Source organism: Rhinolophus hipposideros, assembly GCF_964194185.1.
Source record: "Rhinolophus hipposideros genome assembly, chromosome: 16".
Taxonomy (NCBI): domain Eukaryota; kingdom Metazoa; phylum Chordata; class Mammalia; order Chiroptera; family Rhinolophidae; genus Rhinolophus; species Rhinolophus hipposideros.
In genome coordinates this window covers 61215392-61242068 of record NC_138062.1, presented here as the reverse complement: position 1 = coordinate 61242068, position 26677 = coordinate 61215392, and the positions used below count along the sequence as shown (strand labels likewise).

At 56.2% G+C, this 26677-nt stretch overlaps 2 protein-coding genes across 2 annotated transcripts; both read left to right on the top strand.

Moving 5' to 3' along the window:
- Positions 1-11342: 11342 nt before the first annotated feature.
- MADCAM1 (mucosal vascular addressin cell adhesion molecule 1) lies at positions 11343-16507 on the top strand (the record flags this gene model as incomplete). The annotated part of the gene is made up of 6 exons (XM_081077417.1): positions 11343-11572; positions 12189-12385; positions 12876-13148; positions 13598-13921; positions 15299-15670; positions 16365-16507. The coding sequence occupies 6 exons, from the start codon at positions 11343-11345 to the stop codon at positions 16505-16507; spliced, it is 1539 nt and encodes a 512-aa protein (XP_080933543.1).
- On the top strand, positions 15877-25971 carry TPGS1 (tubulin polyglutamylase complex subunit 1). The gene is made up of 2 exons (XM_081077245.1): positions 15877-18446; positions 25166-25971. The coding sequence occupies exons 1-2, from the start codon at positions 18073-18075 to the stop codon at positions 25701-25703; spliced, it is 912 nt and encodes a 303-aa protein (XP_080933371.1). The 5' UTR covers positions 15877-18072; the 3' UTR covers positions 25704-25971.
- Positions 25972-26677: the final 706 nt, after the last annotated feature.

Here is a 26677-nt window from a genome sequence, read left to right as displayed (position 1 = left end):
CTCGAAGCTTCTGCCGGTGTTGGCAGAGTCCGGGCCTCGCCACACCCTCCCAGGGACTGCACAGACAGCCCCTTGTCCCTCAGCAGGGAGTCTTGGGGCCTTGGCCCAAGCAGGCTGGTCGGTGGATGCTGGCCTGGAAGTGGGGCCAGGATCGAGTGTCGGCCAGATGGCTGGACGGTCCAGGAAAGAATCTGGTGTCAGCAGAGCAGGTCCCCTGGGAGCTGGCTGAGCTGGGCAGCTGGGGCCAGTGCAGGCCCCAGGGAGCTGGAGCCACAAACATGACACCCACAGCCTTATAGCAGGAGGGACTGGTGAGGTCATGGGCACTGTGGCCCCATTTCTACAGCTGGGGAAACTGAGGTGCAGCTCAAAGTCATACAGCAAGTTGGCCAACTCTGCACCAAGAAGGCAGATTCTTTCCTTCCTCCCTCCCTTCCTTCCTTCCTTCCTTCCTTCCTTCCTTCCTTCCTTCCTTCCTTCCTTCTTTCCTTCCTTTCTCCCTCCCTCCCTCCTTTCCTCTCTCTCTCTCTCTCTCTCTCTCTCTCTCTCTCTCTCTCTCTCTCTTTCTTTCTTTCTTCCCCTTCCTTCCTTCCTTCCTTCCATAAGAATTTATTAAGCACTGACTGTGTACTAAGTTCTGTTTGGGTTGGTGGGGACACAACAGGACCCATAGACAAGGACCTGATGTTCTTGGGAAGGGACAGAAAATAAATACATTAACACATGAGTGTAGTATATTAGGAAGGTGTTAAATGTGTTGTAAAACACAGAGCAGGGTTGGGAGCAGAGCGGAGCCAGCCAAGTATTAGTTCGGGTGGGATGAGGGGTCACTTCATTGAGAAGGTAAGACAAGAGGACAAGGCAATGGCCGAGCAAAGGCTCTAGGTCAGGAGCAAGGATACCAAGGAGGCGGTGTGGTCCTCCAGCCACTGCCTCCCAGAAGCCAACAGGGATTTACTCCAGCCCAGCCTAGAGTTAAGGTCCCTGTCTGCTCAGGTGGCTACCGCTGTGCCTAGCTCCAAGATGGGGCTCAGGGAAACTTGGCTGAATGGAATTCAAATCCCTGTCTCCCCCACAGTGCCCTTGCTTGCCGCTGTGTTGCCAGGCCCCTTTGCACTATGATTTTTTAACAGCGTTATTGAGTTATAATTCACTCACCACAGTTCATTTTGCAAAGTAATTTTAATGCATTCTGCAATTTTTAAACTTTGTAGTAAAAATGTTATCGTCTATGGAAAAGGTCATAAAATGAGCCTTAAATGCTTATATCGGAAAGAAAAATGATCTTAAAATCAATGACCTTAGATTCCACCTTAAAAAGTTAGAAAAAGAAGAGTAAGTGGCAGGAAGGTCAAAAATGTAACCGTAGAAGTGTGTGAAATAGAAAACTATAGAAAGAATTACAGCAACAAGTGTTGGAGAGGCTGTGGAGAAAAAGGAACACTCATACACTGTTGGTGGGAATGCAGACTGGTGCAGCCGCTATGGAAGGCAGTGTGGAGGTTCCTCAAGAAATTACGAATAGAATTACCATACGACCCAGCAATCGCTCTCTTGGGTATCTACCCAAAAAATTTGAAAGCATTTCTCTATAGAGACACGTGTACTCCAATGTTCATTGCAGCTTTGTTTACGGTGGCCAAGACATGGAAACAACCAAAGTGTCCTTCGATAGACGAATGGATAAAGAAGTTGTGGTACATATACACAATGGAATACTATTCGGCGTTAAGGAAAGATGATATAGGAACATTTGTGACAACATGGATGGATCTTGAGAGTATAATGCTAAGCGAAATAAGTCAGACAGAAAAAGCAGAGAACCCTATGATTTCACTGATATGTGGTATATAAACCAAAAACAAGACAAACAAATGAGAAACAAAAACTCATAGACACAGACAATAGTTTAGTGGTTACCAGAGGGTAAGGGGGTGGGGGGAGGGAGATGAGGGTAAAGGGGTCAAATATATGGTGATGGAAGGAGAACTGACTCTGGGTGGTGAACACACAATGGGATTTATAGTTGATGTAATACAGAATTGTACACCTGAAATTATGTAATTTCATTAACAATTGTCATCCCGATAAATAAATTTAAATTAAAAAAAAAGAAAGAAAGAAAGAATTACAAAGCCCCTCCCCAAAAGCTGGTTCTTTAAAAGAATCAACAAATTTGATAAACCTCTCTCCAGACTGATGAAGGACACAGAGGAAGGCACAGATCAGCAGTATCAGGCATGCAGGGGACACCCGTGCAGACGCAGCCCTGAGAGCTGTATCGCACCGCTCCTTACGAGCATCATCTGTCCAGGTACCACAGCATCTCACTGAGGCAGACACTGGGGCTAAACCTCCTCACTGATTACAGGTCGGGAAACTGAGGTTCAGGGAGCAGAAGCAACACATGAAAGTCCCTCAGTAACTCAACAGCAGAGCTGGGACTTGAACCCAAGACTCTTTGACTCAGCTTTTAATCAAAGCTAAGGGTCCAGGTCTTCTCCCAAGTTCTAATGCCAGCTCAGCTTTCGGAAAATGCTGAAAATCCACCGTGGATTCCTGCAGTCCTAAGGATAAAAGCCAAGCCCTCACTGTCAGACAGGGTCTCCTGTCCTCTCTGGCCTTGCCGCCACGCCTCAATCCTCACTCACTCCACTCTGGCCACATTGGCTGGCTGGCTATTCCTCGAGCCACCTACACAGTCCCCACCTGGGTACCTGCACCTGCCCGTCCTTACCTGGACACTTTGGCCAACAAAGGAGGCCACAGTCGGCTCCAGCCTCAGTCACCTGTGGGCCCCACCACTGGACGAAACATGTGCTGTTTTCCAGGAGCAGCAGAAATTCAGAGCTGTGAACAGAACTGGGCACTGAGGAGAGGAATGACAGAGAGCTACCCCAACGTCTCTCCTCCCATCAGTCAGAGCCTCCTACTGACCAAACCTGGCCAGAAGTGCATGAGCCTAGGGCCCCACCACTGAGGTCAGCCAGGGACAGAGGGGACAAGGGTCCCTGTGGAGGCTGTTCCCTGAACGCAGCCGACCCCATGCTCAGCACCCCCAGCCCAGGTTACGTCAGCCTGCCATGGAGTGCTAACCAGACTTGGGGACTGCCTCCCCATTGTACCTTGGAGAGGAACCAGGAGCTAATATACAGAGGCGGGTCAGACTGAAATGGTCACCGGAGCCTGTGAGGGCGGCTTTGAGGACTTCAGGGCCCGGCCATCTCACCAGACTAAGCTCAGCAACCCCCTCCCGCACACACACACCGCCGCCCCCGTGGCTCGGCTTCTCTCTGTGACTCTTCCAAGTTCAACTTAGAGCTCTTCCCCAACTGCTAAGTAAATGGCATTTAAATGAGATGCTAATTGATTCAAAGCACATGCAAACAAGCCATGGTTTTAATCCAATCTGATTCATTGACAGAAGAGAGCAAATCAGAAAAACAGAAAAAAGAAGCCAGGATTGGGAGTGAGAGCAAGAGGCTGCCACCAAGCACCCAGGGAGGGACTGCACTGCCTCCGGCCTCAGGACCCTGGAGGCTCAATACAGTGCGTGTTCCCTACATTATAGGTCTTATCCTACTTAGTAATTCATCCAGTGTTTACCTGTGTGCCCACTGTGTGCCAGGTATGGTTTCCAGGAGGGAATTCCCACCAGTTCTCAGGAATTTTTTTCACTTTCCCCTTCCCGAATCCCAAGATATAAACTGTTTTCTGTTCTCCATGATGAATCGTTCCCACAAAGTGATGGCCAACACTACCAACCACCTGGGTTCAAGGAGCCAAATTTCCCGATTTCCCGGCCAATTTTTCTCAGGATTTGGGAACAGGAAAGCGAAAAAAATTCCCAAGAACGGGTGGGAATTCCTGCCTGGAAACCCTAGCGATACATAGGGAAAATGTCTAAGAGATACATTGTGAATAGTACGTTTATTTCCCATTGTGGGTATTACTGGGTTCAAGGAGCTGATTTTCCCGATTTCCTGACCAACTTTCCTCAGGATTCGGGAATGGGAAAGCGAAGAAATTTCCTGAGAACGGGCGGGAATTCCCGCCTGGAAACCCTAGTGCCAGGCACTGGCAGGTGCTGGGGAAATGGGCATGAGCAAAACACATAAACTCCCTTTCTCACATTTCTGTCAAGAGAGGCAGACAAATATGTGAGTTTCACATTGCTTTAGAAGGCAGGTAATGCCTAGGAGACAGCGCAGGGGCCGGGAGGACAGGAGGTGCAGGAGTTTGCAGTTTGAAATGGGGTGGTCAGAGGAAGCCTCGCTGAGAAGGTGACATTCCAGCAGAGACCTGAAGGAGGTGAGGAGGGAGCCAGGGGGAGGTCTGGGGAAAGGACACTCTAAGCCGAGGGCGCAGCACGTGCAAAGGACCAGGGGCAGGTCTGTGCCTGACATGTTGAGGAAAGAGCGGGCAGGCCTGCGTGGCTAGAGCAGAGTGAGTGAGGGGACAGAGGGAGGCGATGAGGGCAGGGAGTTGACGGGGCAGGTCGTACAGGGTCCCGTGTGCGCAGGAGGACTTGGGCTTTTACCCCAAGGGACAAGGTACGTGGAAGCCGAGGAGGGCGGCCTGCAGAGCACAGACGCGGCAACTCGGTGCTCCTTTGCGCCCTCTGGTGGCTTCTGGGCGGACAGGCCGTGGGGGTCCGAGGGCCAAAGCGGACTCAGGTGCTCACCGGCGTCCTCTGGTGGTTGCGGAGAAGAACAGATCTCGTGGGCGGTGCGGGGAAACCCGGGCGGAGCGGCCTGCGCGGGACTAGGAGGAATAGGGAATAGGGGGATGGGGGAGCGGATAGTAGCTCCACCCAGGTGGGGGTGGAGGAGGGAGGCACAAGCTGGTGGGTTCGGGGTCTATTTTTAACCTGAAACCCGCAGGGTTTGCGACAGATTTGATGTGGGAACTGAGGGAACTAGAGGTGTTGAGGCTGCCTCCAGGATTTGGGACTGAGAACCCGGAGGATGGAGCTGCTGTGAGGAGGGGGCGCAAGATGTCGGAAGGGCAAGTTTTAGGAGATCAAGGGTTCAGTCTTGGAACTGTGAGTTTGGGGCTCCGGTGGGAGATGCACGTGGACACTGGTGGGCAGCCAGCCGTGCAGAACTGGGTTGTTGTCTATGCCGTGCAACAAATTCCCCGAAACGCAGTGGCTTAAAACAACACATGCGTTTATTATCTCTCAGTTCCGATGGCGATGGAGCGGGTCCTCCCCCCCAGGCTGCATTGACGGTGTTGGCCAGCACTGGGGGCTCATCAGGAGGCCGGACTGGGGAAGGCGTCCCTCTCAGCATCCCAGGTCATGGCAGGATTTATTTGCTTGACATAGGACTGGGGGCCCTTTTGGGCTGGCTGCGGGCTGGAAGCCACTCTCAGCTTCTAGCCATGTGGCCCCAAGGAAGGTGGGAGCCACAAAGGGTCTGGGCAAAGGAGGGGTGTGGCCAGGTGAGAGAGTGAAGGAGGAGTCAGAATGGCTGCGGCGTTCTTTAGTGTTCATTATCCATTTCTCCCGTGCTTCCCCGGGAATAACATGCATGCAAACACATGCACAAACGCACACCCACAAGAAGCAGCAGGAGCTGTGCCCCTGGTGTCGTGAGAGTCCAGGGCATCACTTGCACATGGCAAGTGCACGACAAATACCTACTGAAGGGGGGAAGGGGAGGTCTCATCCACGTTGTTGCTACTACTGGGCTGAGTTCCCACCACCCTTTTCTAAAACCATTCGGGGCTGAAAGTGACGATGCGCCCCCAGGAGGCTGGGTTTATCATATGACAAGTTGTTTTCTGTTCATGGCAGCCAGGTGTTCACAGAGGCCTCCACGCCAGACAGGTGTCAGCTCACAGTCTGTTCCCGCAGGCACCACGATTTGTCACTGTCCACCTCCCCAGGGACTTGAAATTGTCCTTTGTCCAGTGGCCAGCCCCCTGACTCAGACTCACGCGCCTCTGTGGCCGCCTGCCCCTTTGTTCAGCATGGACTCTAACAAGAAAGCCTTGTTCTTCTCAAAGGACAAAAACGCAGAGAACCTGCCAAACTCTCTCTCTGTCTGCCTCCACCCCAGAAAGAGCTGGCTCTCTACATGGGACCGAGCAGGGATGGGATCAGCTCTCTGTTCTGCTGGGTACCCAGCTGCATGTCCACCAAGTCCCCATTTTACAGATGAGGACACTGAGGTTCAGAGGAAGAAAAGGCTCGCATTCAAAGGACTGGGGGTCTGGAGAGGGGTCCCAGCAGCCTCTCCTGGAGCCCACAAAGTCCAACCCAAGCAGGTCCTTTCTCCTCTCTCTTGCTATTTCCATCCCTCTGGTACAACCCCTCTGGTTCCATTGCTTTTCTAGAACACACTAGGAAGCCAGCTGCAGCCTCAGGTCCTTTGCACTCACCATACTTTCTACCTGGTACCCCTTTCCCACATAGATGCTTGCTAGTTCACTTCCTTCAAGTCTTTGTTTAAACCCCTCCATCTGAACAAGTCTTACTCTGATCATCCAATTCAATTCTACAACTTACCCCAGCTCCCAGCTCCACACTGCCACTCCCCCTTCTGTCTTACTTTTCCTTTGTTCCACAGCCCTTATCACCAGCTAATGCAGTGTAGCATTTACCAGTTGCACATTGGTGGGCTGGAGTTTGTATGAGCCGACTTAAACTGTTAAATTTGCAGTTTTGTGAAATCAGTCCTTGCGGGAGTATTTACACCACAGGAATCTGCACATAGTACAGAGGAGGGCTTTTTGCCCTGGAGAACCAGCCGTTCAACACTTAGAGGCACACAGCTGCCTGCTTATTATGCTTAGTGTTTGTGGCCTCTGGTTCTCTGCCCCCGTTAAAATGTAAGCTTCTTGGGGCAGGGGTCTACCAACCTTGCTCTCTGCTGTCACCCTGGCACCTGGAACAACGCTGGGCACCTAGTAGGCACTCAAGTATTTGTTGAGTTGGTGAGACTCTCATCCCTAGCAACTGCTCAGATTCTGACACCAGGGCCCTCGTGACAAAACCAGCCCTCAACGCCCCCTGGTCTCTAGCACCCTTAAGCCATTCCCCAGAAACATCCTCCTACCCTTAGATCAAACAGTCCAGTTCCCTAGCACCTTGACTCTAGGCCAGGCAGTAAGACCCTGGCAGCCTTGGCAATATGACTCCATCCAAGCAACACGGCCCTTGTCATCCTGATCCCAGACCCACTCGAGATGCCCTAGCAGCTCCTGGTATCGCGATCCAAGTCCGGAGGGTGACAGAGCAGAAACACTATGGCCTCGTTCCTTTGTGCTTTCACTCAGAACCTATTTATTGAGCGCCTGCTGCCGTGTGGCTTGGGAGATGCAGGAACATTCTGGCTCTCTCGAGGCTTCCCAGTGACCTGCCCTGTCCCTGGTCCTAGACAATGCAATGCAACCAGAGAACTAGGGGACGGGGAGTTGGTTTACAGAAGCACGACGGCCTTGTCACGAATATACGAGGGAGGCACCCGGTGCGCGCATCTCCTCACGCCCGTTCCCCAAACTGCAGAGTCAGGTCTCTCAGGGATGCGACGATCCGACAGGCGAGCCAAGGGCTCGGGGCTAGAGCGGTCCTGAGGTGCGCGTGGCCTTGCTGAAAACGCAGCCCGGAGCCGGAGACCGCCCACCCGGGGCCCGCGGCATGCTGGGAGTGGTAGTCCGGCAAAGGCGGGGCGGGATCAGGGGCTGCCGGGACTTGTGGGCGGAGTCGGTGCGTGCGCAGTGACCCGCCCGGGCCCGGCGTTGGTGACGTCAGCGAGAGTCCTGGCCGGAACCCGAAGGTCCCCTCGGCGCTGGGCTGCAGGATGTGGGCGCCCCACAGGATCAAGCCGAGCTGGGTGTGGCGGCCGGGGCACCTTGACCAGCGAGAAGCAGCGGATGAACCGCAGCGTCCTCTGGCCTAGAAGATCGTCCCCAAGGATGGCCGTGCTGTGGGTACCCAAGTGCCAGCCTGATCTCGGACCCTCAATGTCAGCCGCACGCAGACCATGAGCACCAGCCCGATCTGGGACCCCGCCCCTGATCGCGAGCCTGACCCAGAGCGCACGACCGGTTTGGAACCCACCCCCCAGCACGATCGGGGCACCCCCGGCCCATCTGGACCAGCTAGGACTCCCAGTCTCAGAAGCTGAACCCTGGCTCCATTCCCTACACACGAGCCTCAAACCCAGCCTGGTCCACCCAGGCCCCTAACCAGACAGCCAGGCATAGCCCTGCAACCCCCGTTTCCCTACCCTCCCTGCAGAGCCACCTTGATGGGCTCTGAGATCGGCCCCACCTCATCATCTCGATCCTGCCCAAGCGCCCTGGCCCGCCTCATGTCGCAAGTGCAGACCCTGCGCCTGAAAGAAGCTCTTTGGGCAGAGAACTTCCCTGAGGGGGTCTGGTCTGGTCGCTGACCATGACCCCCGTCCCTCTGTTACAGTCAGGCACACCTGATTCTCCCAAGCCCTCCACCAGTGTCCTGTCCCACCCAGGGTTTCCCAACCTCTGGCATTCCCAGCACTGCCGGCATTGGGGCTTGATGTCTCTGGGCACTGTGGGGTGTTGACCCTGGTTCCCACCCACTTGATGCCAGAAGCACCCCCAGTCATGACCACCACAAAAGTCCCAAGATGCCATCCAGCAGAGGGACAGAATCATTCCCAAGTGAGAACCACTGTCCCAATCCCCTAAAACAACAGGTGTTCCCAGGTCTCAGCCTGGGATGAGGGGGAGAGGGGAGCTTGCCACAGTACCAAAGAGTATTTCCATCCTGTGCTCCAGATGGAGCCTCCTCCGCCCCCCCCCGCCCCCCCCCCCCCCCCCCCCGCCAGAAGTGGAAGTCTGGCTGAACAGCTCACTTACATCTCCAGCAGCCACATGGAAAGACAAAAAAAATGGCTGGCATACATAAAATAAAATGAGCTTTATAAAATGTAAAATGTACTTTATTAAACCAGTGTTGACCTTGAGAAGAATACCTGCCAGGAAGGATTCGTTGTGGTAAACTGGGCCCAGATTCATAACCAGAGTCAAGCAGCCATTGTTTACAGGGGCCTCTCACCCAAGCTGCATGTTTGTTGTTAGAGAAAATCCACAGACTGGGCTGCCAGCCTCCTGCGCTGTGCTCCTGCAGGGTGAGTCACCCTTACTTACCAGAGAGCTCCTAGGATGGAAACTCAACCAATAGGACTTCGACTTCCCTTGTCCAACCAGAACTGTGCAGCTATATCTTTATTAATACCTTTACTGACCAAGCAAAGGGGTTTCATTCCAACCAATCAGAAAAGTGACCTTTTGGACCAATCAAACTGAGGATTCGGAGTCCTCATTTGCACTGAAATGAACTGGAGTTGCAGCCTGCACTGTCTATGGTGGAGGGCACTTTCACCTTCCATTGAGGATGATGTTCCATCCCCTGAAGTTTTCCAATAACTGAATTGAGTATCTGTTTTTAAATTGAAGTTTAAAAATTGCATTTCAGGTGGTCAGTACCCGAGAGTGACTGGCGGCTGTGACCTGGCCTGTCTGGTGTCACATCCCGGACTGGGTCCTCCTGGGGTTGTAGCCAGGCTTGAAAACTGCATACGGCAGGCCCAGTTCTAGTTCTGGTACTACCCGCAAAGTCTTCTGAACTATTTGAATGAATTGTCACCACCCAGTCTCCTCCATGAGCCATTCTCCTGTCCCCTCCCTCCACCCACTCTGAGCTCTTGGAGCTCCTCTTATCCCTCAGCACAGCCAACTGGCCCTGCAGCCCAACACCCACAAGAAGCTCAGCGGAGGGTGCCTGAGCTGCCCCCCAGGGAGCTGCTGCTGAAGGATAGCATAGCCCGAGAGAGCCACAGGGCCTGAGGTCAGGGGTGAGGCTTCTGGGGGCCCCAGCCCCACCACTGGATAGTGGAGTCAGCTCCCCCAAATTTGCTCTCACCAAGATGTGCCTCCCTGCCCTGGGGGCAGGTGAGGGGCTTGGGCACCCTCAAGGCCCCCTACCCTCATATGTCCAGCTCTCTCGGGGTTGCCATCCTGAGTCCCCCACTCCAGCTTTGGGGCCTTCCATCTAGTCATCTGAACCCAGACCTCACTGCTCAAAGCCTCCACTCCCTTTGTCACTCCTAACGACCTAAATCTCTGGCCTGCAGACAGCACCTCAAGCCAGGCAACATGCAGACCCTGGCTCTGACAGCCCTGGGATGGCCACCTGCCATCACCTATTTCACCAAACTTGGGTTCAGCTTCACAGACAGTCATCAAGCAACATTGTCTTCACAGGCATTCTGTGTTGGTCATTCGGGGTCCTGGCCCCCGAGCTTGGTGTGCTGGATGTCACCCCTCCTGCCATGCTCCCTCAGCCTAGCTCAGCCATGTAATTTTAGGAGTCAGCAGGGGATCAAAGGCCTGATGGACTGGAACTGCCCTTCCCACTCTAGAGCCTTCTGAGTGGTTGTTAAACGATGACACACAGCCTCCCACTGTCCCTGAGACCCACCGAAGCAGGGAATGACCCTGGGGGGCAGGGTCTGGGGTCGTCCAGCGCCAGAGCTGGGTAGGGGAACCTGGAGGTGGTCCTGAATGACAGCCCATCCTGAAGAAAGCCACGATGCCCCCAACTGACCGGTGATACAAATGAGGGGAGCTTGCCCAGCCCAGATGGGAAGGATGTCCGTGGAAGGAGCAAGCATCTCCTGGGGCTCCCTCTCCTGGACAACCTCCTTGGCCCAAGTCCCCTGCAGAGCAGCACCACTGCTGTCAATGGGAAGGTGGACCCGGAGGCCGGATGTCGAGTCTTAAAGTGGGGGCTGGGACCCTCTGTGGGAAGAAGTCTTCCGGCCTAGGCTGCTAAGGACTTCCTCCTGGGTGGGGACAATGCCGGGAAGGGGGATAGAGGGCGGGCTGTGCCGGAAGCCCAGCGTTGGGGGCGCGGGTAGAGCATGGACCTCAGCTGCCTACCTGGGGGCTCCCATGGGCTCAGTCTCCCAGGGAAGAGGCCACATGTCCCAGGTGCAGGTGGGAAATCAGCTCTGGCCCGTGGCTTGCCCCCAGTGCTGGCCTTAGGCTCCCAAGGGACCCCCTGCCCCTCCCTCTCTTCTCCCCCTTCCCTCTGTCTTCCTCTCCCTCTCCCTCTCTCTCTCTCCCTCTCTGTTTCTCTCCAGCCCTTCTTTCCCCCCTCACCCCAAGCTCCACCTCTGCCCAGAGCTTTGTTCATATATTCAGCCCACCTGCACTCAGAGAGGTTGTCACTGACCCCCCACCCCCCACCTCAAATCATGGGCTGCTTCTTCCGGTGTTGTGTCGATGTGAAAGCTCACCGGTCACACATAGGTAGAGCTCAGATCTTGGAGCATGGAATGGGCGGCATGGCGGGGAGGCAGGGCCCAGAGAGCTGGGTCACGCCTTCCAACGGGCCTCAGCTGCGGGGGCAGCAGGAAGCAGGGTCAGGGGCTGGGAAGAGGCCTATTCAGCGGGCCCGCTGCCCCCCGCCCGGGTTAAGGGCCCAGCTTCCCAAGGAGGGCCCACACCTCCGGCCTGGGGAGGCTGAAACATGGAGTCCACCTTCCTGTGTGGCCTTTCCCGGCACGGTGGAGGGGTGGGTGGGGCCAAGGAAGACAGACTAAATTCACACTCCTGGACGCTGGCCTTGCTAGGTCTCACTTACCCTCTTCTGCTCCCACCCCTTCGAGCCTCAGTTTCCCCCCCTCTGCTCCCAGCCCCTGTCCTCTTGGGTCTTATCAGGGATGTTAGAAACCCCACTGCCTGGCTGCTCAAGGCAAGGACCACAGCCTGAGGTTGACCGGGGGCAGACCAGGACGCCTCCCTTCTTTTCCTCCTGTGCCTGCTGCGATGGGGTCCAGGGGGTCACAGCAGACAAGATCGCCCCAGTACCAGGGGCGTTGTTCCTTCAGCTACACGATCCCATAAGGCTGCAAGGAGAGTGCACCGGGAGAAAGTAAAATAGAGGAGGAGGCGGTGGGATGTGGTTGGGGAGGATTCTGAGGAGGCAGCGTTTGGGCAGAGACTGAGTACGGTGAAGGCCCAAGCCGTGCGAAGGCCCTGAGGCTGTCCGATCCCCAGGGCTCCCGCCAGCGAGGAGTTGGGTTTTTTCCTTTGTGCCACAGGCAGTCTTGGGGGGTGTCGGTGCGCTCAGAGGACTGCTTCTAAAATCGGCCGGGGGGTGGGGGGGCAGACCGGGAACTCGGGACTAGGCTGAGGAGTCCCCGGAGCTGGAAAGCGGTTGCTCTCCACCGCCCCCGCGCGGCCGCGTGGGGAAGTGAAGGCCGACCTCCGGCCCACCGAGCGCGCGCGGGCGGCGCCCACCGTGGGCTTTGTTCCGACTTCCATTCACGGGACCTCGACGGTCACCCCTCTCGGGCCCCATCTTCCGATCTTTCCGTCTGTGAAAGTGAGAGCTGGAATTGGCCCATACCTTCCCGCGGTCTCGGCTCCGGCCCTCCATCTCTGGTCCCCAGTCCCTGCCTCTCTGTCGCCTCCAGGGTCGGGGGTCAGGGCGGGGAAACCCCCTCGGGAAACCCCGGGGGAGCAGCTGGAGCGGGAGGGGCGTGGGGGGACGGGGAAACAGGGTCGTGAGGCGGCAGGAAGTACCAGGGGCACCACTATTTAAGCCGCCTCCTTCGAGGTCAGGGAACAGAGCAGGGAATCCGGCATGGAGAGGGGCCTCTTCCTAGTGCTTCCCCTCTTCCTGGGGCTCCTCCAGCAAGGCCGCGGTGAGCAGGCGGGGGCTCCGCGAGGGTAGGGGGCTCGGAAGAGGGCAGACAAGGATGAACTCGGCGAGCCAGGTGGGGAGCTTCAAGGGAGGTGATGGGATGTAGAGGGTGGCCTTTGGGGGCTGGGGTGGGGGGCGGGGCGGGACTGAGAGCACTGTCTGCCCGCAGGTGGGCCCCTGGAGGTGGAGCCCCGCGAGCGCGTGGTGGTGGTCGCAGTGGGCGGGTCTATGCAGCTCACCTGCCGCCTGGACTGCGAGGGCCCCAGGGCCGCCTCGGTGCAGTGGCGGGGCCTGGACACCAGCCTAGGCGCCGTGCAGTCGGGTTCTGGCAGCAGCGTCCTTTCGGTGCGCAACGCCTCGCTGTCCACGGCGGGGACCCGCGTGTGCGTGGGCTCCTGCGGGAACCTCACTTTCCAGCAGACCGTGAAGCTCCTGGTGTTTGGTGAGACCCCGTCCCTCCTCCCCTCGCTGCCTTTGCACATTCAGGACCTACCCAGCAGCCCTGCTTTGTCTCTGTCCCTATGCCACCTCTTTCTGAGAGCCTTCCTGGATTGCCCATCTCAACCCCACTCAAAGCCTGCGTCGAAGCTTCTGAGTTGCTTTGTAATTCGTTCCGACCTACTGGTGTCACCCCTGCCGGCCTCCCAGCCTTCACTCCCTCATCCCCAATCCTCCCATGACCGAGCCCCTGCCCTTTCTGCTCAGGACTCCTCTCCAGCACCTTATATTCTATATTCTAGCCACACAGGGTGTGGCTCCTGGGTCTCCCTGTCCCTGTGCACCAGCGGTCCCCACTTCCCCCTGCCCCTCCCACCCTCCCGTCCCTCCTCCTCAGGGCCCAGTCCTGACCCTCTGGGCTCAGCCCACTCCCCTCTAACCCTCCTCACACAGCCTTCCCAGACCAGCTGACTGTCTCCCCAGTGGCCCTGGTGGCAGGGTTGGACCAGGAGGTGGCCTGTACAGCCCACAACGTCACACCTGCCGACCCTGATGCCCTCTCTTTGTCCCTGCTCCTGGGGGACCGGGAACTGGAGGGGGTGCAGGCCCTGGGCCGGGAGGAGGAGGAGGAGCCCCAGGAGGGCGAGGACATGCTGTTTAGAGTGACAGAGCGCTGGCTGCTGCCCCCACTGGGGACACCTGCCCCATCTGCCCTCCACTGCCAGGCAACCATGAGGCTGCCGGGCTTGCAGCTGAGCCATCGCCAGCCCATTCCTGGTGAGTCTGTGGGGTCCTGGTTGGCCTGCTTCTTAGTGTCCCCCAGGAAGTGAGCGAAGTCACGCCACTCAGGTCCTATGAGCCTTGATAAGAGGAGTCCAGCGGCCCTTCTGGAATCCTGGTTCTGCCCCTCACCTGCTGGGTCTGGACAGTCACAGTACCATCTTTAGTCTGGCCCCTGGTGGAAGCCAGCGTGATGCTTCTCACTCATTTATTCATTCATTCAACAGATTTACTAAGCACTTACTTTGTTGCCAGGCCCCATGAGCTCCCATCCCTGCTCTGCCCTCCGCCCTGGTCCCCCCCCCCCACCCTCGCCCCAGTCTGTCCTCCCCACAGCAGCCACTGGAGGGCGCCTGTGAGCACCAGAGTCAAGTCCTGTTCCTGCTCTGCCCACCACCCTTCCGGGCCCCCACCTCCCTCGGGGTAAAAGCCCAAGTCCTCCCCGCCATTCACAAGGCCCTGCCTGACCTGCCCTGCCCTGCCCTCACCTCCTCCGTCTCTCCCACTTGCTCATTCTGCTCCAGCCACACAGGCACAGACCCGCCCTGGGGGCCTTAGCACGAGCTGTGCTCACTATTGGGAATACTTTCCCCAGATCTGTATTTCCATGGCTCCCCCACTCACCTGCCTCAGGTCACCTTTCCAGTGAGGCTCCCCCTAACCTCCATCTCCCCCTCACACTTGTGTATACACACACGAGCCCTTCTCTTTCCCTATTGAATGTTTATTGACACCTTTTATCAACATCTAACATCCTATATGTTACCTTTTTTTTTTTCCATTATCTGTCTCCCCTGCTTTTGGCTTCACCGAGATAGGAGTGTGTCTGCCATTCATGGCTGTGTGCCCAGTGGCTAAAACAGCGCCGGGAGCATAGTGGGTGTTCAATAGGTACATGCTGAATGAATGACTAACTGTTCCCATGGTGCCCAGCACATAGCAGCTGCACAATAAATACTTGCTGGGTGATGAATGACTGAAAACATTTGCTATGGGGCTTGGCACACAGTAGGTGCTTGGTTTGTGTCGGACGCGCCCTCCCCTCTCTCCATCTCCCAGTTCCATAATAATAAAACCCACTGTGCTCACTGACCCTATATTCTGGGAGCACGTGAACCTTGGGAGAGGGCTGTCACTCCATTTACAGGAAAGTGAGACATGGCGATTCAGAAGCCCCATCAGGGTTGGGGGGGCTGCAATGGACCCCGACCCCACTCCTACCTACTGGGACACACTGCAATTTGCCCAAATGGCCTAGGGTGCGGCTCGGAGCAGTTCTGGTCCAACCCTGTGAGCACTGTGGTCCCGACGGAGAGACAGGCAGTAGCAGGGGCCTGGGGCAGCAGGGAGAAAAACGGATGCCCTCTTTTCCAGTTCTGCACAACCTGACCTCCCGGGAGCCCCCTGTCATGACCTCCCTGGAGGCTACCCTGGATCAAGGTTCCACCCACAGCCCACTGAGTCTTGGCAAGCCTGGGAACAGCTCCACCGGACCCTGCCTCCCTGAGATCCACCAGTCGCCAGTGCCAGGGGGGCTGGAGCTGCTGTGTGAAGCGGCTTGTGGCCCTGGTGTAGCTGTGCACTGGACGCAGGCTCCTGGTGATCTAGCGGCCTATGAGAGGAGGGAGGCCGGGGCCCAGGCTTGGCTGAGTGTGCTGTGGGCTGCATGCAACCCTGAGGGCTGGTTCCAGTGTCGCCTGGACCCAGGGGGCCAGATGGCCAGTCTGTACGTGGTGCCGGAAATCTGTGAGTTTGGGAGGCTGGGGAGGGTGCTGGGGAAGCCTGAGAGGGAAGGAAGCCTTGAGTCAAGACCTTAGACAAGGAGGTGCCCTGCCCAGCCTCTGTTTCCCCAACCGTCCAGGGGGCTTCCCCAACACTATAAGATTAGTTCCCTGGCATGGCGATGACTGTAAATTTCAGGGACCATGTAGATTTCACAGCAGTTCGTAAACTCTGACCTTTATAGACTACAACAGCCTGTGGAATGAAAAGTAGAATATAACCATTTAGATCATTTCAAATTGTATAGTAGAAAAAAGTAAAAATAAGTTAGATATTTCATTGAATGCAATATATCTCAAATATCATCATTTCAACATGCAATCTGTAAAAAGGTATGAACGAGACATTTTACGTTCTTGCAATGTGTGTTGATCTCTCCACCCAGATGAGGAGCCACATTTCAAGCACATGTCGAGTGGCCACCATACTGGACAGCCCACTTGTAATGATAATGTCCTACGTACTTTTCAAAAGACTCACTCCAAAGTCCTTTGGATACTCCAAAGGTTTTGTACATTTCAAAAGACATTCTAAGTTGTTAAGTCCTGTGTAAAATTTTGGGGAACTCAGTAAATTTGGACGCCCCTAGTAGGATCTGCTGAGCTTCTCCTCACAACCTGCAAAGAGATGTTCAGGCTCCTGATGCTTCTCTCTCCAGGCCTCCCCCTCACATCCGAAGCGCTGTGGACAGGCAGCTTGGTGCTGGGGCTGCTCTTCCTGGTGTTTCTCACCTACCGCCTGTGGAAATGCTGCTGGGCCCGCCAGCTCCTTGGGTCCTCTGCCCTACCTGGACCAAATTGAGGGGGCTGGGCAGTGGCCCCTCTTGAAGTGGCCTGCCTTTCCTTCCAATCAGTTGTGCCTGGAGGACATTTGCAGGGTTCTGGACAGCATGAAGCCTGACCGCGGGCCCTTCATCATCCTGATGGTCAGCATATCCAGGCTACTGAGCTGGCTGGGGGGAGCCACCCCCAACTGGAGAATAAAGAGCCATCTGCTCTGATCTCAGTGCTTGCTGTAGTGGTAACCGGGACCCTGAGACCCTCTGCCCTGGGCAACTCCCAGAGAGCTAGAATGGACATTTACCCCAGACCCACTGGGCCAGGAGGTGGGGGGGGGGAGGAGTGTGCACTCTGCCTGGGGCGGAAGAAGCCAAATGCTGTGCCTTTCCCTGGGTGCAGGGATGCCACAGCTTCAAGAATAAGCAAGCGGGGCCGGCCCACTGGCTCAGGCCATTGGAGCTCCGTGCTCCTAACTTCGAAGGCTGCCGGTTCGATTCCCACATGGGCCAGTAGGCTCTCAACCACAGGTTGCCAATTCAACTCCTCGAGTCCCCCAAGGGATGGTGGGCTGTGCCCCCTGCAACTAGCAACAGCAACTTGACCTGGAGCTGAGCTGCAGTTGGTGTGCCCTCCACAACTAAGACTGAAAGGGCAACAACTTGACTTGGAAAAAAGTCCTGGAAGTACACACTGTTCCCCAATAAAGTCCTGTTCCCCTTCCCCAATTAAAAAAAAAAAAAAAAAAGAATAAGCAAACGGGTGTCCTCAAAAGAAGTGGAGGACGTATTTGGTAGGACAGTGTGGACGGACACAGAAGAGCAGTTGCCTATTAAGGGAGGTAAGGAAAAGGGAGAGACGAGACAAGGACTGGAAATGAGATCAGCAGATGCCAGGGACTTGAGCCTGCGGGCACTGAGTAGCTCTGGGCGAGTTGAGCGCGCTAGAAGATGCGGTGTGAGAAAGACCTCCCCGGTGGTGATGAAAGGTAACAGCCTGGGACCGTGAACTGCAGACTGTGGGTAGTCCACTCATTCCTAGAACGTACACAGGGAACTAGGGACGGTGGGCGCCCAGAGAAGACCCCTGACGCAGCCTATTGGGTGGCTGGAGCCGGGGAGTGTCCCCACAAAGAGAGCTATACACTCAGACCAAGATTGGGTTACGTTGAGGGCCAGGCTGAGCTCAAAGACGAAAATCAGAAAAAGAGAGTTTGGTGGCGGTGCTCAGTTCTTGAATCCAGGTGGATCCACCTGACGCGCGCCCCGGCTTCTCTGGTAACCGAGGAAACTGGTTGTTAGGGGACCATGCTGAGGAAGGACTTGCCCACTGAGAAGATGGCAGCAATCCGGCTTCATGCAAGAAACCAATCCTTTCCTTGGGAGCCATCTTGGAGTCTGGCAAAGTTCGGTTCCGGACGTAAGCCAAGAAAACCGAGGACAGGTAGAGGAAAGCAGAAGCAGAGTACCAATTAAAACCTAGAGAAAAGAGTGGCCGGCACTAATTACTTCCCAAAGTCCCCCAGCGTGATCCAGAGTTCTCTGCCCTTAACCAAGATGGCTGCCCAGAAGCGCCAAGGCACTGTGGAATATGGCGGCGCTTCCGGTCCCGTCGCCCTCAGTGAAGATGGCGGCAGTGGAGAAGCGGCGGCTGGTGGTGGCCCCCGCGGCCAGTTTCACTGACAGCACCCGGCCGTCGGTGTCCAGGGCGGTAGCATCGACCGAGAGCGAGGAGGACTTCCTGCGGCAGATCGGCGTGACGGACATGCTGCGTGCGGCCTTGCTGAAGGTGCTGGAGGCGCGGCCCGAGGAGCCGATCTCCTTCTTGGCGCACTACTTCGAGAACATGGGCCTGCGCTCCCCTGCAAACGGCGGCGCCGGGGAGCCCCCAGGCCAACTCCTACTGCAGCAACAGCGCCTGAGCCGCGCGCTGTGGCACCTTCGCCTGGCTCACCACTCCCAGAGGTGCGGGGCTGGGCAGGGCCTGGGCGGGTAGGGGCCACGGCCAGACTTCAACTCCCAGCGTGCTCTACGGGGCTCTTCGCCCCTGGCGCCGGCACTGGAGAGCGGGGCATGCTGGGAATTGTAGTTCGCAGTGCCTCCCTGGCGCTGGATGGACCCGGATCGCAATGGGCTGGGGGTTCTCAGCGTAGCCTGGACGTGGCCAGCGTGCTGTGCGCTGGCGTGGATAGTTCATGTTGGCTCCGTCTTTTACGGCGCCTTTTTACAGGACTGAATTTTCCCTTGCAGTCCACCCAACTTTTAAAATCATGGAGCCCAGAAATGACTTCACCCTGGAGCGCCAGTCCTCTGATACAGGTCCTTCCTGGATGCCTCGTTTGGAGCGTCGTAGCATCCCCGTCCATTCAGCCAGAAAATGAGTATTTACAGGGCTGGGCCGTGGAGACAGAGAGCAACCCAGTCACCCAAGACCCCTGTCTTAGAGGGAGGCTCTTGGCATGCAGAAGGGGTGTCCGGGAAGAGCTGTGCATGACACACAGGGAAAGGTGTTGCAGGCAGGAGACCAAAGGTGCACCCGCCTGCGGGTTGTACAGGTGCAGCACAGCGTCCACAGTCTTCCCGTGACTGAAGCGTGGTGAGGTGCAGGGAATGTCACCTGCCTACTCCCCACACGTCCCCCCCTTTACCAGGGTTCTGAACCCTTGGAAGGCAGTTGAGAAATGTGTTGGATGCATGGTCTGCGTCCGGTGGATTGGGGAGAAGCAGCATCAACCTGACGAAGTCACTAAGTAGATGTGGGTGGGCTGGGTTTTGGCTGCATGAGGGGTGCCCCCAGAAATAGTGCCTGAAGCAAGTATGCATGTGAGGGGTAATTTGATAAGGGGGAGCTCACAGAGAACCCCAGGAAGGGGGAGGAAGCCAAGCAAGGGAGTGTTTCAGCCTGACTCCTAGGGTATTTACAGGAGCTTTTGGGCAGACTTCCCAAGAGAGTCAGGTGTAGGCCACAAGAAGGAAAGCGGAGATGCTGGAGCGGGAGCGTGGCCATGAGAGAGGGTGTGGAGGACGGGCACCTGAGCAGGGCATCCACATCTCCAACACAGGGCAAAGGGAGTGTGGGGTGTCTGCGGCCCGGGGCTGTCCCCGAGATGGGCACCTGGGAAGAGAAGCAGGTTGGTGGGACACATGGGCTTGGGACATTCTCTGAAGTTGAGCTGATGGGTTTTCTGGGGCCAGGGTGGAAGAGGTGTGTGCAGGACAGTGCCAGGTGTCCATGGGGCCATCCACTGAGATGGGAGGTCACTGGTTTGGGGAAATTTCCCAGAGTTGCTTGGGGATTTTTAAGTCAGGGGGCTGGGACAACCAGCATGAAAGTGGACAGGAGGGTCTTCAACTGAGATATGCAACTGGGTAGGAGGTTATCAACTAGGAGGGGTTGTGAAGGCCTCTTAAGAGCTGAGAAGAGCCCAGGACCCAATTCTGAGGAGCCCCAGCATGGAAGAACCCACAAAACTGATGTGAAGGAGGGAACCAGAAGAGGGTGGCATCTCAGGACATCTCCCAGCGAGGAAAAGTAGTCAGTGGCAGAGCCACACGTACAGCTGTTCAGGTCAAGCACTGCACAAGCCACTCACACCATAGACGTCACAGATGAGGATGTTTATATGAAGGCTTTTTGCAGAGTTTTTTCCTAATTCACACAAAGGTACTTTGTGGGCTGGCAGCAGTGGCCTAAGAGGTGAGGGTTGAGTAACTGTTGGATTTAGGGTCAACAGGAAACTTGGTTTCCTGTGGCTGCTGTAACAACCAGAAACTTAGTGGTTTAAAACAACAGAAATGTTTTGGAAGCCACAAGTCTGAAATTTAGGTGTCACAGGGCTGTGCTCCCTCCATGGGTTCTAGGGGAGGGTCCTCCCTGCCTGTCCCAACTCCTGGTCTAGCTGGCAGTCCTTGGTGTCCCTGGACTTGTGGAAGCATACTCTAGGCTCTGGTGTCACACCGCTGTCGCCTGTGTCTCTGTCCTCTCTTTTCTAAGGATACTGTCATTGCACTTAGAGTCACTTCATCGTATTTCCAGGTCCTGAACTAATTACTTCTCAAACAGCCTTATTTCCAAATAAGGTCAGACTCATGGGTTCCAGATGGACATGCATTTTGTAGGGACACTAGTCACTGCACTGCAGGGACGTTGGGGCCATTGCTGGAGGCAGTTGGGAGCAGCAGGAGTACAGAGGGAGAGCAGTGAGCAGGGGGACAGCAGGTCCTGGCGGCGCCTAGACTACCTGGTCACCCCAGGAACGGAGCCACAGTCAGGAGCCCCTTACCCATGCCCAGTGGGTCAGGAGCAGAAAAAGCCTGGCCAGGTGTGGGAGACAGGTGCTCCGAGGCCCGGCAGCTTTGCCCCAACGCTGAGGGGTGGGCCGGGCTGTCCTGGGGCTATTCTTGAGAGTGTCATCACCATGAGAGATCTGGGAAGAAGTCAACCAAAACCCCTTGTGCCAGTGTCTCAAGATATCAGAAATGCTGGCCTCCAGCACGGATAACAGCGGCAGACTTGTCCCATCAGCCCCCCTGCCAGCCTCACAGCCCCAGGAATTGTCTGGGAACTTGCCGAGGGCTGCGTGGCCATGAAGGGCAGAGCCAGAGTCAGACCTAGGCAGTGTGGCCCCAAGGCCTCCTCCTAAGCCACAGTGCTGTCCCCTGCAGGTTCCTGTGACTCCCGGCAGGTTCCTTTCACCCTGGAAGACACGCAAAAGGCACCAGTGGCTTTAGGCCAGTTCTCCTCTGCTCAGATCACCTTTGGAGGACCATCCTGGGCACGGGGTGGGATGGGGGGGGGAGTATGAGCAGCCTCCCCGGCCCCAATCCCCTTGATGCCAGGAGCACCCCAAGTGTGACAACTACAGATGCCCCCAGGTATTGCCCAGTGTCTCCTATCTCCAGGTATTGCCCAGAATCACCCCCAGTGAGAACCGCTGGTCTAAAGTGAAAACTGTCTCTTTCTGGAGACATCCCATAAACATTCTTTTTGTGTTTTAACAAATGCTCACATGCTTCACAAACTACTCTGTGTAGGAGCTGATAGGAGGGAGCCTTCAGTAAGTACCCAGTCCCACCTCACAGACAGGGCTGCTGAGGCCCAGAGTCCCTTCCCCTCCCTGTTTAGCCACCACGTCCAGAGTGGGCTGCCTGCCCCACCACCATTCAGCAGATGGCATGGGTGCACCTCGTGGCCAGGAACCACTTGGGGAGCTCCCCGGGAGGGGCAGGTATGAGGCAGGTGGTCTTGTCTTCCTCTGGGTTTTTTGCCCAATTCGCCGACATGACTGTGATCTCACTGGGCTGTAATTACCCCTTTGCTGTGTTCCTGCCCCATGAGGCCAGGGATGGGGTAGCCAGCCTATGGACAGCCCAGCCAAACCGCAGCCCTGGCCGTGCAATGACAAGCTCGCATGGGGTACAGCTTTAAGCCCTTGGCACAAAATCAGCCCTCCGGTCCTCATGCAGTTGCTGAGGTACAGGGATGGGGACATGAGCACGGGGTGAGGCTACTTGTGCTCAGTGAACACTTGTGAGGGTGGCCAATGAATGCCCCTGGTGTGTCCACCAGGTTCCTGCGTGAGAGGCTTTGGGCCCAGAGCTGGTCGCACTGGTCAGGGTGAGCTGAGTCCCACTGCAGGAACAGACACCTGAAATCTCAGTGGGCGTAACACAACTCAGCTTTGCCTCTCACACCACGGGGCCCAGGCATGGACTGGGGGTGGGGGGTGCTGGTTGGCTGAGAACGCCATTGAACGCTGACTGTGGGTTGTTCACGCTCATGTTTCAGTGGCTGAAGCAAGTCACAGGTCTCAGCCACAGGGAGGAGAGAGGTGGACAGCACAGTGGAGGCCATCTTTCCGGAGCACCCCGGAGACCCTCACCTCCTGGTATCTGTGTGCACTTGCGTCCCACTTCCACCAGGCATCACAGACCAGAGAGAGACTTGGGCTCCTGCCTCAGTCCCATGCCCTTGGAACAGCTGCCGTGTGTGGAGGTGCTCAGGCCACTGGGCGGGGACACCCCAGGGTGGGAAGCTGAGGCCTCATGTCCCAGCCATCACGTGGCACACCTCCTCTGGCCAACAGCCTGACCTCAACCTCAGGAGAGACCACGGGCACACAGAAAACCCAACATAGTGAGTGTTGTTTTAGGCCACAGGATTTGGGGTAACTTGTGCTGTAGCAACGGGTAGCCGACAGGACACTCAACAACAATCAGTTATTCACAGCGGGTCTCCCAGTTCCCTCCTGGTGAAAGGAGTTAGGAATACAATCTCCCACCGAGGGTTATGCATTATGCCCTAATCATAGCAGCCAGTGCTGGCCAAGTGGAGGCTGCACCCTCGACACTCCCACGACCCTCACACCCAGAGGTCCCAGCCCACCCAAGGGCCCAATGAGCAGGAAGAGATGAGTGTACAGCCAGATAGGCGGGGAATGAGTCCCAGCTAGGACAGAGACCCCAGGCTACAGCCCTCTTGCCTCGGGGCCTTGGTTTCCTCTGTGACGGCTTTTGCCCACACAGCTAACCAGGTCAGCACACCCATACACAAAAACCACATGCTGGGCAGCAGTCGTGACCTGAGTGGCCAGTGTTTATTGGGCTCCTGTTACATGCTGGCCTGCGTTCACTGGGCTCCCTCTCTGTACTGGCTGGCATTCACTGGGCTCCTGCTTCATACTGGCCTGGGTTTGCTGGGCTCCCACTGCATGCTCACCCATAGAAAGGTAAGGTGACAGGTCCAGGTCACACACAAGATAAGAGTGGAGCTTCAGTGTCAATCTTCCCTAACCATGGAGCTGATGTCCCAGAAAGGACGAGTGTGAGGTCTGAGGTCAGCCTCTTCCTCCCTGGGATTCCCTGGCCTGATCATCAGCCCGCCCTAAGCCTCACTACCCATGTGTCACTGTGGAACTAGTAACGGGCCACCAGCCACTTGAGCACTGGGCCTGTTGATCTGATGATGGGAGTGAGACGGGGTCAGCTAGCCACCCAGGCTCACCCTCCAGCCAGCACGTTTAACTGCTGAGCTCCCCAACTCTGCTCGTGAAGCTCACAGTCCTGCCCAGGCACAGGGCTGGACCTCAGCAAGGAGCTGCCCATCTCACAGCCCACAGCAGGGCTGACAGACTTCTGTAAAGGCCAGGTAGCAAGTACAGGGTGTGATCAAACAATATGGTGAATGTTTAAATAAAATGTGTCACAGAAATAGATGCATTGCCATTAACCCCCCTCACAGTACTCCCCCTCACTTCGAACACACTTATCCCATCATTCTTGGGATCATTCTCATTTCTGAAGCAGTTCTGAAAGTTCTCTTTTACATCTTTGGTTGCGCTGTCGTGGCTGCTTTGATGTCCTGAATCCTTTTGACTTTGGGTTAAAAACCAGAAGTCGCACGGTGCCAGATCAGGCGAATAAGGTGGATGAAGACACACCATGATGTTTTTATTGGACAGAAATTGCTGTACACCAGAAGCAATGTGCAACACGGAGCGTTGTCATGATGGAGGAAGACTTATGGCACACTTTAAAATACCTTTTCTCAACCATGGCTCACACCCAACTGACTGCAGCAAACAAGTTGAAACTAAGCTTCAATGCACCGCATCCCGTATTGAAGACCCTGCCTTTCTGTTGGATGGCACTGGGCAGCAGCATTCACCGTATATTTTGATCACCACAGAAAGGCTCTCTGTCACACATTCCTTCTAGCATATGGCAATTTCTGTCAAATAAAAACATTACAGTGTGTCCTCATCCACCTTATTCAGTGGATCTGGCACCGTGCAACAAAATGACCATGAAAAGTACACGTTTTGAATTGATTCAGGACATCGAGGCAGCCATGACAGCACAACTAAAGACACTCACGAAAGAGGACTTCCAGAACCACTTCAGAAAGTGGCAAGAACAATGGGATAAGTGTATCCAAAGCCAGGGGGAGTCTTTTGAAGGTGATTAATGGCAATGTCTTTTACTGTAATAAAAAATGTTTTATTTAAACATTCACCATATTTGTTGATCACAGCTTGTACTGTCAGCTTTGGACTCTGCTGTTGCAGCAAGAAAACTTGCCACAAGCAGTGCGTCAGTGGATTGATGTGACCGTGTGCCAGTAAACTTTGGTTTACAGAAACAGGCCATGGGCCAGTTCTGACCCACAGCTGGCGTTTGCCAACTCTTGGCAAATGGGACTGAAGACAAGTGAAGTTAGTTAATCCACGTTAAATGGCTACGCAGTGTGGCCAAGGGTGACCAGCCCATAAATGCAAGCATCATTGTCAGGAGGGCAGTTGGTGTGTCCCAGGGGGCAGATGCCCATCAGCTGATTCAGCAGATGTTTACAGAGAACGTGCTGTAGGCTGTGCAGTTTTAGGCAGTGGGGCAGTACAGTGACAGAAAAATATTGACATGGGATCCTGGGCTCACGATTAGGTGGGAAAGACATGAACTCATAAGGCCTCATATAGTAAGTGTGATGGTGGTTAACTGTTACCAAGGAAAATAGAGGAGGAAGGAGTTCGGGAGGGCCCCGCCAGAAAGGTGACTTGGGGGACAGGCATTGGAGGCTGGGCTAGGCCTGCTGTGTTGGAGGAAAAGCGATGGGGACTGGAGACTGCGGGGGCTGAAGGCAGTGCTGGGCGCCGCCTGGCTAGCCCAATGCCCCCATCTGTCCCCAGGGCAGCCTTCAACAACAACGTCGGCGTGGCCTACGAGTGCCTGAGGGCCAGCGGGCGCAAGAAGAAGCCGGGGCTGGATGGGCGCACCTACAGCGAGCTGCTCAAGCGCATCTGCCGCGACGGGGACGCGCCTGAGGAGGTGGTGGCGCCTCTGCTGCGCAAGATCCAGTGCCGGGACCACGAGGCTGTGCCGCTGGCCGTCTTCCGCGCAGGCATGCTCACCTGTTTCGTGCTGCTGGAGTTCGTGGCGCGGGCGGGCGCCCTCTACCGACTGCTGGAGGACCCGGCCCTGGCTACCACCGACCGCCGCATGGGCCAGGCGGTGCTGGACACCCTGGAGGGGGCCCTGCAGGCCAGCGACGGTGCTGTCGCGCCTGCTCGATACCTGGAGGCCGGCTCGCGCCTGGGGCCTGACAGCCTGGCGCTGGCCATGGACCGCGCCCTGGTGGCCCGGCGGCCCAGCTCCCCCATGACCCGGGAGGAGTTCCTGGAGAAGGCCGCCGCCCTCTTCATCGCCAAGGTCAAGCCGGTGAGCTGAGCTCCACTCATGCTTCACCTGTCTCCTCCATCCAGACAGCTCGGGACAATGCGAGGCCTGGCTCAACAGCTCCTGGTGGGACATTTGTCTGGGAGCCTCTGCATGCAGTGGGTGTGGGGAGCCCTCGCCACACCCAGCTTCGGACCAAAATGATGCTCCAGCCCCCTTCAGGGGCGGGCCAAGGGCCCCAGAAAGCGGGCACCCCTCCCTATACTTACCCGCAAAGCCTCCATCCCCCCAGCAGTAATAAAGTCTGTGCCTGAGGCCTACTCAGTGTGTGCTCCACCCCCCAGCCGGAACCCAGAAGCGTTTGTCCACCTGGCTGCATGCCTGCCAGCCCGTGGGCCCCACCATCGCAGGGAGACGGCTTTATGGGAGTGGAGGGCACTGAGGCACTTGGTGAGGAGCCCTGGACCCAGCAGGCTCTTCCCCAGGTGTCGTGCGGGGTGTCAGGCAGGGTCTCTGGTCCCGCTCCCCACATAAGAACGCAGGATGTGTTGAGGCCAAAAAGGAACACCCACGGAGCCATAGGTAGGGGAGTCACACCACTAGTCTCACTGGCGGCTGGCCAGGAAGCAGGAGCCACACTATCCACAACCTGCTGTCCACTCCTCTCTGCCAACCAACCTCACTTGCTACCTGCTGACTAGCCGCTGTGCTAACTGCAATCCGCGCTTGCTAGCTCAGCCACCATCTTCTTGCTAGCCCCCATTTTTCTGCTAGCGTAGCCATGGCAGTTATATTAGTGGCCAATGGCTTACAGGTTACAGCTGACAGCCAGCTACCCACAGCTGATGGCCATCCAATCACAGCTGACGGCCATTTACTACCTGAGCCAGCACCTTTCCGTGTGAGGCCGAGAGCCTGGAAACTGCTTTCTGGGGCTCTGTCCCCACACCAGGGATGTGGGCCCCCATGGCCAGCTGCTCTGGAAGCTGGAAACTGAGTCCCCAGCCCCACTCTCTGCACATGCC

Bases quoted from the DNA above. Each gene is read 5' to 3' on its own strand.
- TPGS1 (XM_081077245.1), top strand. From the start codon at position 18,073: ATGGCGGCGCTTCCGGTCCCGTCGCCCTCAGTGAAGATGGCGGCAGTG. The intron at 18,447-25,165 runs GTGCGGGGCTGG...ATCTGTCCCCAG, and splicing joins CTGGCTCACCACTCCCAGAG to GGCAGCCTTCAACAACAACG.